The sequence below is a fragment of the Leucopleurus acutus genome (assembly GCF_964270905.1).
Source record: "Leucopleurus acutus genome assembly, chromosome: 2".
In the NCBI taxonomy this organism is placed as follows: Eukaryota; Metazoa; Chordata; class Mammalia; order Artiodactyla; family Delphinidae; genus Leucopleurus; species Leucopleurus acutus.
This window is the reverse complement of record NC_139143.1, coordinates 43,102,368-43,113,461: the sequence shown is the minus strand read 5'-3', so window position 1 is coordinate 43,113,461 and position 11,094 is coordinate 43,102,368. Positions and strand designations below refer to the sequence as shown.

Sequence of the window (11,094 nt, the reverse complement as noted above, 5' to 3'; positions counted from 1 at the left end):
AGGAGCGAAAGCAATGAAGCTGTAGTTCGGGTTATGTGATAGCAATCACTTTTATAAGGAAAGAGTCCATGGAAATGCAGAACTGCAGTTTGCAGGCTGATTCTACCTTTAACGTTCTGGGTCATTTGGGGCCAAGAACTTCTTTATCTTCCTTAGAGATGGGAGGAGGGATGCATATGACTTGTTTTAAAGCCAGTACTTTGTGAAGTGGTAAGATGTCTGTAAAATGCTTTGAGTGCCCAGGAAACAAACCAGTGGCAAAATAATAATAAATAAAAATAGTAACGACAACATACAATAAAAACACCAGGCATCACAGGATTGAAGGGCAGAGAAATGAGCCACTTGGAAGCAGTGACGAGACTTTTCTAGGGGACCCACAGCTTCCCGGAGCTTCCCCCACCCCATACTCTGCTGTGAGCCCTTTCACCTAGCATGAGCCCACAGGACAGGCTGCTGGCGCCAGAGATCTAGCTTTGAGTCTCATCTATAACTACGGCCATGTCCCAAATTAACCCTCTGCAACAGATGCCAAGGGAGACTAGAAGTGAATGTTCAGGATATACTTTCTGGTACATCGTCTACCTTGAGAGAAAGGGATTTAAACCAACAGAATAATACACAGGTTGATGAACACCTGACGATAATAACAAAAGATGCACTGACCTATAAAGTGCCTTTTACTATGTATCCCAGGATGGACAATACAAGCTGGTTAGGTAATTAGCCCTTCAAGAGTTCTTTTACAGTCATATAAAAATGCTTTGCCTTGTTAAAAAAAAGATATCTAGTCTACCAAAACCATATCCATGAATGGGCTTGGGTTTTTTTTCCATTTTCAGGTTTGCAAGATAATTAAAAATACCTATATATCATCTCTGAGCACACCAGCTGTCCATTAGCTAATCAGTTTTGGCAATACACTGCACAGAGGTATACCACTACTGGTTTCTGACATTAAGTTAGCTTTAAGCTTATTGGCTATTCCTACAACTGGAGGCAGCTTGGAACCCAGGCCCTGGAAAGCATTTGCAGGATTTACTAGCCTTTTGCCTGACACCTTTTCAATGGTGAGAGGTCTGGGCACAGACTTGCTAATCCAAGGGTGTCTTAGTGCTTGGGCTGGGGTCAGGCGGGCAGAGGGGTCCCAGTGAAGACACCTTTTCAAAAACTCTATGAATAAGTAATCATCACACCCCTTCAGTGCTGTCCCCCAGTCTTTGCTGCCTGGGGGACCCCGCTTCTTACCCCTCCGTGAACAACCTCCCACAAGCACAACCCTCCCATCTGCCTGAGTGGTCACGGAACAGTAGCGAGGTAGGCCCTTGGAGTTAATGAAGTACTTGGCACGTTTGCATTGCTCCAGGAGTTTTGGTGGTGGCATCCCTAGAAGCTCCATCATACAGGCCAGCTGGTCTCCTTCATCCTCTCCAGGGAAGAGAGGCTGTCCTGTTAAAAGTTCTGCAAGGATGCAGCCAAAACTCCATATGTCAATGGGCGTGCTGTAGCGGCTTCCTAAGATGATCTCTGGAGCTCTGTAGAACCGAGACTGGATATATGTGTAAAGCTTCTGGTACTCAAAACAGCTGGACCCAAAGTCAATGACCTTAGTCGCACTGCGTCCATGGTGTTTCAGGAGAATGTTTTCTGGCTTCAGGTCACAGTGAATGATCTTGTTTTTGTGGAGGGCATCCAAGGATTGCAAGATGGATTGAGCAAACTTGCGAACCAACTGGATGCTAAAACCCTGGAACTTGTTTTTTTTAATGAGCTCATACAGGTCTATGCTCAGCAACTCAAAGGCCATGCAAACATGGTTCCGGAACGTGAAACTTTCCAGCATATGGATGACGTTCATGCTACCGGTTTTATCCTGCTTTTTAAGATGCTCCAAAATCCGGATCTCCTCGGCTGCTTGGCGATGGAAGCGCTTTTCATTGCGTACCATCTTCAGGGCCACGTACTGTCGAAGTTTGTGATCATAGACCCGGGCTACCTGCCCAAAACTGCCCTTGCCAATAATTTTCAGCACCTCGTATCGATAAGCTAGATGGTCTCGAGGCACGTGAATATAGGCCCCATCGGCATCATCGTAACCCCCATTATTGGGACCACCGATAACTCCATGCCTTTTTTTGGCATTTGGACCCACAAAGTAAATTTCTGGATAATTGATGATTTCCAGCTTCTCATAAGCAGTGAGGTGGTGTTCATATTGCTTCAGTGCTTGTTCTGGAGTCAGAGGCAACACTTTGGGGGCTTTGGATGAACTGCTGGATTTTGCTGTATTCCAACTATCTGAACTTTTACCCTGAGAAACGGTAGGAGAGCATTTTTCAGAGTCGTTGACGCCATCTGACTGAAAAGTATCAGATCTTCTGTTGCCAAATTCCTGAAATAGTTGTTCTACCTTCATCTCACCTCCATTCAGAAAGCGCTGAGTAGGCTCTCTTGTTAAATGCTCAGTGGTGATCTACGGCAAAGAGAAGTGGATCCATGTTAGAGTCACTAAAAACGGTGGAAGAATGAAAGAATCGTCCCCCTGACTGAACAAAACAACAAAACATGCCGGTTGTGTAGTTAAAAGACCCAAAAGTGAGATAAGAGAAGCAGGAGTCTCTAGAAACTCGTGTTATGTTAATCCTTAGGTTCCCTGACTGCTATGGCCACCCCAACCCCGCTACATAGGCCTCCCCTTTGTTCAAAACAAGACAGTCACCTTACCATATCCGAAACATGCTAGATTCCTTCTAACTGCTATGTCTTCCTACCGAGAATCTTTTTGCCCCATCCACTCAAATCCTACGCTCTTTCAAAGCCCAGTGCTAGTCCTCCCTCTTCCACTTAGAACTACTCCAAGCCCGTACTCACTACAGCTCCACATCTTAACTGCAGCTTTTCGAGTCTACCACATAATCTGGCACTTGTTATATATATACTGTCCTATATTGTTTACAAACTGCTTCAAGTATCTTCCCAAATCTTAAGGGCATGTACCAGGAGCAAATTAATACATATTAAAGTGTTCTGTAAATGATAAAGGGACAGAGGCAGGAAGTGATCCCCAGGTCTTCGGAATCTTGGTCCAGAACATTAGCATAACCTCGTACCAGGTTCTCCTAGTGCCTGAACTATTCTCCAGTAGGGCTGAACGTTGACCTTGGCCTGGAATCAACCAAGGCCTCATCATCTACTCCTGGGTCCCCAAATAAATGATCACATCTTTCTAACTCAGGTCATTGAATCACAAAATTTCTAATCCAGAAAGAACTCTTGAGATCACCAAGGCCAATTCTTTATGTATCTGATGAATAGCAGTGAGAATCTAAGGCCCCAGGGTGCTTCTTGTAAAACTCTCCTAAAGACAAAGAGTCTCCTTTCTCTCTCCCTCCCTTGCTCATAGACACATACACTAGTCTCCCTCAACAAAAGCCTACGTGACAAAGGCATATAACTCTTTTAACTTGATTTGGCATCACCTTTTCCTGCAAGGAACAATAACCCACAGAAGAAAACTCTACTTATTAAATACCTCTGAAATGAAATACGATTCTTTGAAACTCGATGGAGGGAAAGACAACGAAAAAGCCAAACACTAAAAAAAATACTAAGAAAAATATAAGAATGTGCTAGAAGGAAAGAAGAAAAAAAGTGCTAAATCTGTTGTTTAAAAAAAAAAGTCTGGCTGGGCTTCCCTGGTGGCGCAGTGGTTGAGAGTCCGCCTGCCGATGCAGGGGACACGGGTTCGTGCCCCGGTCTGGGAAGATCCCACATGCCGCGGAGCGGCTGGGCCCGCGAGCCATGGCCGCTGAGCCTGCGCGTCCGGAGCCTGTGCTCCACAACGGGAGAGGCCACAGCAGTGAGAGGCCCGTGTACCGCAAAAAAAAAAAAAAAAAAAAAGTCTGGGATACTTCAAAGAACAACTATTTTTCTTAACAGACCCTGAATAACTGTACCCCTGATCTGTATGATTGAGAGCCTCTATGATCAGGGGTAGATAATTCCAGAGAAGCTCTGAGCTATATTTATGATCTCTTAAAATATAACTCAAATTATAAGGTAATGATCCAAAGTGGCCAACCATTTAAAAAGTAGAATTTTAATATAACCTAAGCAAACAACACCTGACCTATCATCTATATAAATAAAAATATAAAAAATGAAAATATAAAAAACAAAAAAGGGATGAAAAAAAATTAAGTGTTGGCATACTTTAGACAGCCCCTAATTTAGTTATAAAAGCATGACATTAGTTCCTGCCTGCTTCTTTTAGATCATTTAATCAACTTAAACATTTATATAGTACTACCGTTACAAAAATGAGGCACTGCACCATCTTACGTATAAGCAAAGCAGCCAGTACAACGGTAGCCATACTTTGGCATTGAGTTTCTAAATAAAGAGGCAAGATACGGACCAGGAGAGATCTCTGATACTAAAATAGAGAACTATCATTAGTCAAGAAAATAAAATAAGCTTGCAGACAGAACCTAAACACCTTGCTAAAATGTAAATATAATGCAACATTTTTTTTTTTTTTTTAATCAGCAATGAAGTCAAATAACCATTCCTGTTTTTAGGGATGAAAAAAAAAGGTCTCATCCATCCATCTAACATTCACATGAGCACTAATTGTTCACAATTATAAAAGTGCCAAAAAACAGGTTACCTCAAGGCACTACAATCTATTAGGAGATAGGTTTGGCTGAACTAGGGAATTATAATTATTTGGTTTTAGGTAGAGTTACATGACAAAACCAAATATTTGCATGCATCTAAACCAGTTTTCCTTAAATTTTTACTAACTAACCTAAATGCATCTAAATATTTACTGCTAAAGTCCTGGGGAACACATTCTGAAGAAATGTAAAGTCAGAAGGCCTAGGTTGGGGTCCTGGCTACACTGCTCCAAAACTGTAGGTCCCAGGGTAGGCTTAACCTTTAGCCCAGTTTCTTAGCCTCAATTTCTTTATCTTTAACATGTGGATAATAATACCTCCTTGCAGGATGTTGTGTGAATCAAATTATAATTAATAATATATGTGAAAGACCCTCAGAAACTATAAAACATGTTAAAAACACTGGTAACAATTCGGCAAAATTCTCAATATATTGTTTAAACTCCAATACACCCTCCCTTTCCCCTTTTAGCTTAGCTTTTCTCTCTGTGGTACCTTCCTCTGCAGCTCCAGACTCCCTCCACCAGACATCTGGCATTAACTATGCCTTCTGCTCCATGAAGGCCTGCACAAGCAGCCTTCCCTTAGGATGCATGGAAACACCTCACCCACTTTCTCCCCCACATAAAACCTCCTTTCAACTTGCCATGCAATTTAATGGGTTATCTCTCCAGAGATATTTGCCCCTTAACAAGATCAATGCCTTAACCCAAGGGAATGACTCTCTAGGACCCGCAGTCATCAATGACAAGCTGGTAGGAAAGGTATTTGTGGTCCAGGGTCCACCCCTGGGTATTTCACCTACTCTGCCTACATGTAAGGCTGTGCTGGCTCTGGAGGTATTCATTTCTGTTTGTGATAAAGAGAGGGTCTCAGGTACAGAATGTTAATAAGGACAGAAATTTAATTTCCACAGAACTATTACAATAAGATTAAGGATGCCATTTGGATTTCCTGACTCATGGTTTTTCCTTAAAGTGAGCCTAGATCTCTCTCTCTGCAAATTAAGTCTTATTTTGCCCTCCGGAACTACACAGGAGTGTCCAAATTTCCACGTTAAAGCCCTTCAGATGCCTAATAGGGGCTGTCCTGCCTTCACCACTTTTTCTCTAGGCTCATCATCCCCATCACATCCTCCACCTCACACAGCCTGGGTCAGGCTGCCTTACTATATCCTATTCACGTTCTCAACACGTTATGGGCTGCACGTTATGTCTCTCTGCAAGTGTGGCTCCCAGAACAGAACGAGACACTTCAGGTCTAGTCCTCTGTGGACTGTCAAGGTTTGAACCTCCAGTGAATCTGAAGAATTCCAGAAAGGAATTTTTCCACACAGGGAGGGGTTCTCGCCTTAGCTTTCTTTCCTCTCCTGTAATAACTCAAATACTGGTCTGAATCAATTATGTATCAAGTCTGCTGCGCTATAAATAAAATCTTCCTTCCATTGTTCTAGGAGAATCTACAATTTTCACACATGTTAAAGTAGTTACAAAACACTATATATTTCTAGTCTAGGGTTATAATCACAATAACTGACCAATGTCTGCAATCGACTTCAAATATTTAACTATGTAATTATATCCAGAGAGACAAATAATGCCAGATTAATCATGTTTTATTTAAGAATGCTTCATATACATTTTTAATTTGGAGCACTCTTTTTTTTTTTTAAACACCCCTGTATTGGAGTATAATTGCTTTACAATAGTGTGTTAGTTTCTGCTTTATAACAAAGTGAATCAGCTATACATATACATATATCCCCATATCTCCTCCCTCTTGCGTCTCCCATCCTCCCTATCCCACCCCTCTAGGTGGTCACAAAGCACCGAGCTGATCAATTTGGAGCACTCTTGACACTTCAAATAGAATCTTCAACTGTGTTAATCAAGTCTTAAAGATCTTGCTGCGAAATTCAGAAAAGGAATATCCTTCTCATCCAGATATAGAACACCACCCTCTCCCTCGCTCTCCACCCTAAATCTCTGCAACACAAAGCTAACCCAATAAAAGCCTATGAGCAGATGATTTATAGTTTACAACAAGAATGTAAGGGCATCTTGGATAAACAATGAAGCCAAAGGACTCTGTGAAATGAGCAATAGCGTCTCGCAATGGAGTCATGGCATAATGAACTATAAGTGTTACTAAGAGGTCAAAAGCACTTTTTTCAGCAAAATTTGCAAAGACACCATTGGTTTAGAATCTAAAATCTTGTGTTTTGAAAGCTGTGTTACTCTGAATACCATACAGTAAAAAAATTCATTTTGATCCTGAAACATACAATTTAATTGCCCTACTATATGGTGATTAGCATTGGCCAACTCTGAAGTAAAGTTAAAATGGACTTTAAAAGTCACATGATGACCGACTGTAAAAGTTTCCCAGAGAGATGTGCTAATTGTCAGCAAGTAACCACGAAATCTGATAGTCAACACAAGGAGTATATAGGTGGTTCTGGAGCTCTTAGAGGTTTTTACATATTAAAAAAAATAAGCTTGTGGAGAATGGAAACTTACTGCACTTCAGAAAGGAGATTAAAAATAGGGTGACCAGCCTTCCAAATATATGTAGCCCGTATTTTGTAATATTATTAGCCTTGAAAGTAGTGAAGGGGTTGATTTTTAATGGCAAAAGCTGACAAACCGTTGGGAAGCACTATGAAAAATGCAAGCAGTTTTTTACATAGAAATAATTTTAGGTCTTAAACAGAAATATGAAGGAGAATTATTGATAAATTAGTCTACTCAGTTATTCAGTTTGTTCATTGATGATACATGCAGCAAATTTTAAAGTCACAGGAGAGATTCTCCCTATCATGGAACTTGTCCAAACCCTGCTCTCCCTACCACTCCATGAGTGCCGAGGGAATGGGAATTAATTTATTCTCTTAAACGTAAAATGGTGTCAAAAGCTAAATGTCTGCAAGCTCCAAAATGATTAAATGCATCGAAACCAAAATGTATTGTTCAAGTTCTATTTATGATCTATAAAATGGTTCTCTTAAGCATACTAATAAGCTAGGACTGCATTTCTACCGTGCAGGGAAAATCTGCAGATCTGTAAGTTCAGAGGTATTTTCTGTTTCTTGTTCTTGTTAAAATGAGCCATCATAATATACTGTACATATCATTCTATTAAAAAAATAACCACTATCTAGATAAAAGTAGCATGTCATTTTTTTCCCTATTTACCCCAGTGATTGAAGGGAATAGGTGGGTTCCAAATCAAAATCATTCTGAAAAGCTGAACTTGGACCACAGAAATTGTTATTGGAAGTCAAGGGAAACCAAAAGTGAATAAAAAAGAGCCTGGGTTACCAGTGAGATGTAACTGTCCCTTGACCATTTAAAGTAGCACTTCCTCCTTTCTAGGCCCAGTAGAGCTCAAAGAATTACTTCATTTACTTACATTTAGTCTTCTGGGTAGAGGTGGTTCAGAAGGATTGCAGAGTGCATTTGAACAGGGTGGGCATTTGGTTTCATCTATCATCACGAAGGTATCATAGACACCATCACCCAATCTAGTTGAAAGGATTACAGATAAAATCTGTCAGTAACCGAAGTATATAAATTTGTATTTCCAAAACACCCTGTGTCTTAACTGCTTCATATCTGCTACAAAGAATAATTAAGACAAACAAATGTCCACACTGCATTTTGGCACTGAATACACACCACAGGGGTATTTGGCAGAGGAAGAGAGGAAACCCAACTTTTCCTCCTTTTTTTATTTTTAAAGAAAGGACAGCATTTCTAGGTTTATATTTTGAAATCGTTAACATAAGTCTTACTTTCTGAATGTTGTTAACAATAGGGGCTATCAAAAGAATCTCATTTAACTTACTACTTGAAAACGAAGGCTAGTTGAAATCTGAAGCCTAAAAGCTAACCAGAACAAACAAACAAGACAGAGAACTGTATTTTCAAGTCGGAGACTTGGATTCTAATCTCAGCTCTACCACTGGCTACTCTACCTTCCTCTCTGAGCCGTTGGCCACATGTTGTAAAGGGGAGAGTAGTTCCAGTCTACGCACTTCTGGGTCTCACAAGCAAGAAATAAAAGGTCTTCTTAGGGCTGTTTTCTCTTTATTTATTTATTTACTTTCCTACTTAACATCTATCTAACTTGTAGAAAAATACAGTGAATTCTACAGCAAATACTATAGGGATTCTCTAAATTACAAAATGTACTGGATTCCACATCTTTACCCACTTAATTTTCTGGTGGATGGTGGAAGCTAAATGCCAAATGATCATTTCTCTGCTCTTTAACACTGTGCCTCCACCGCTGTAAGGGAACACAAAAGACGGAGAGGATTTATTTAATCCACAAGATGGCTCTGAATAATGTATTTCATCCGCCACCAAGAACACGGATTTCCCAGTAACACACATCAGCATTTCATTGTATCATTTTTACATGATAGACTATGAATACAATGATAATGAGCCAGCTGCAAGGGAAGAATTTTTTTTAATCTTTAAAACTATGCTGAAATATTTTAGTGGCTTATAAAAACTGTTTTGTCAAATTAGTTCTAGAGTTTTCTTAATCGATGTGTTATAGGAATACAAAGAGAAAAAAAAAAACGAAAAACAAAAACCAAACAGAAAACCCACTACAAATATTTTTGGAATGTTCTCTTTTTAAAAAACATGCTTACATTCTGATAAAATTATGCCTTTAACGGGAACTGCTTCATTGACAAGAACCAAAAATTCTGGCTGTGACTGATTCTTTGCCAACAGCATGAATAAAACAAACAAAATGGGACAGACGTCCACATTTACAGAGAAAAAGACAGACTGAAGACCTACAAGATTTCCTATAAATAGCCAAAGAAAATTACCCAAAGGTAGTCTCCATGCAAATGAAGTGGGCAGGTGGTCCGTACTCTCCATTAAGGTGTAAAATACAATGCAAGGTGGAGAATCTCTCAAAACATGATCCACAGAAAGCCTTACTCAGCAGAGCCCCTCACCTACACCCCTCACGGCAAAGCCCTTGGTTATCTGCTCTGAGCAACAGGGCTTATTTGAAAAGGTATTGCTCCCTGTCTCCCCCAGTTTGCTAAAAAGCCCCACAAAAAATCCCAGCTTCTGAGTTCCTTACCATATACCCCCGATCTAGGACTTCAGAAATAATCCCCATGGTGGGAATTCTTCTTTCCCTAACTCCGCTCTGGCCCACTCCCGCGCTGGGCTGGGGGCAGGGGAGCTGATGGAGAGGAAGAGGGTGGGCCAGTCCCGGGGAGGGAGTCAGACCCCTTCCCTCGTCCTTCCTGCTTGGGGGCTCGCTCAACCTCCAGCCCAGTCCATCCACGCCCCCCGACCTCGCCTGCCAGTTTCAGCGGCTCACTCGGGCGTCCCAGACCGTTATCCCCCGGCGCCGTTACCTCCGCTGCTGGGGCGGGAGGCCGGCTCCTGGCGGCCCCGCATCCTTCCGCCCGGGCCCGCGAGCTGTGCCTCCCATCCGTCAGCTCGGGACCCCCGGAGGGAGGGGCGGCGGTTGGACGGTCAGGCGAGCAGCGTCCACCTGCGCTGGGGCGGCTGCCTCCCGGGCCGCGACGTTTCCTCGGTTAACACTCTCTTGCACACCCTGCAGCTCCGCGCGCGTTCGCTGGGGACTGGCTGGGGTCGAGAACAGCCAGAGGAGCAGCAGGGGCGGGAAGGGGAGTGGTGTGGTCGCCTAGCAACCGCGGCACGCCCCGGGAAACGCCTCTGCGCAACTACGCGGACACGCACAGGGGCGGGGCCGAGGCCTCTCCCCACTGAGCGGCGCGTGTCTCGGAAGTTCTAGCTGGCTCCGGAAGGTGGGAGGCGGGAGGCTCGGAACCCGCCGCCTGAGGTTCTCTGGTCGCTGGCTGAGGCCTGAGGGCCGCGGCTGGGGACGGAGAAAGGCCCTGACGGAGGGTTTGTGAAATAGAAGCCCCCGATTTCTGCCTCAGAAGTGGCAGCCGGCACCTCACAGTCAGCTATCTCTTAGCAAGTTGCAGCCTAGAATTCTAAAACCTCCCTTGAATATGAATAAAATAAGAACGAAAGACATGGGTAATTTCTCAGACTTCACTGAGGGGCGTCCCTCCGGAGGGTAATGAGTTAACAAAGGAAACCAATAGTAATAATCCCATTTTGTGACACCACCGGCGCCACGAATATTTTCATTTAACCTCGGTAAGCATACTAGATGACATCCCTCTTTTATATAGACTCCCCTGACTTCCCTGCAATGGGATGCCACGGATGGTAGGGCTCAGAGCCATTCTAAGGATGAGGAAACTGAGGCCAGAGGAGATCATGTGGTTGGCGAAGCCTGAACTAAATGTCTCCAAATTCCCAGCCTTCGTCCTGCTGCACCAGACCCCCTGGAAAGAAGGCTCTTCCTGTCTTCTTCCTTGGAATGGGTGGGGTTT

General features: G+C 42.8%; 1 protein-coding gene across 1 annotated transcript; it reads right to left on the bottom strand.

Annotated features, from left to right (window-relative positions):
• Positions 1 to 246: 246 nt before the first annotated feature.
• Positions 247 to 10,289, bottom strand: DYRK3 (dual specificity tyrosine phosphorylation regulated kinase 3). The gene is made up of 3 exons (XM_082864319.1): positions 10,078 to 10,289; positions 8,091 to 8,202; positions 247 to 2,473 (listed from the first exon to the last, which is right to left on the bottom strand). The coding sequence occupies exons 1-3, from the start codon at positions 10,152 to 10,154 to the stop codon at positions 899 to 901; spliced, it is 1,764 nt and encodes a 587-aa protein (XP_082720445.1). The 5' UTR covers positions 10,155 to 10,289; the 3' UTR covers positions 247 to 898.
• Positions 10,290 to 11,094: the final 805 nt, after the last annotated feature.

Coding starts and splice junctions, on each gene's coding strand:
- DYRK3 (XM_082864319.1), bottom strand. CDS start 10,154: ATGGGAGGCACAGCTCGCGGGCCCGGGCGGAAGGATGCGGGGCCGCCA. Junction 8,203..10,077: donor CTCCCGCCCCAGCAGCGGAG/GTAACGGCGCCG, acceptor CCTTTCAACTAG/ATTGGGTGATGGTGTCTATG. Junction 2,474..8,090: donor CTCTACCCAGAAGACTAAAT/GTAAGTAAATGA, acceptor TCTTTGCCGTAG/ATCACCACTGAGCATTTAAC.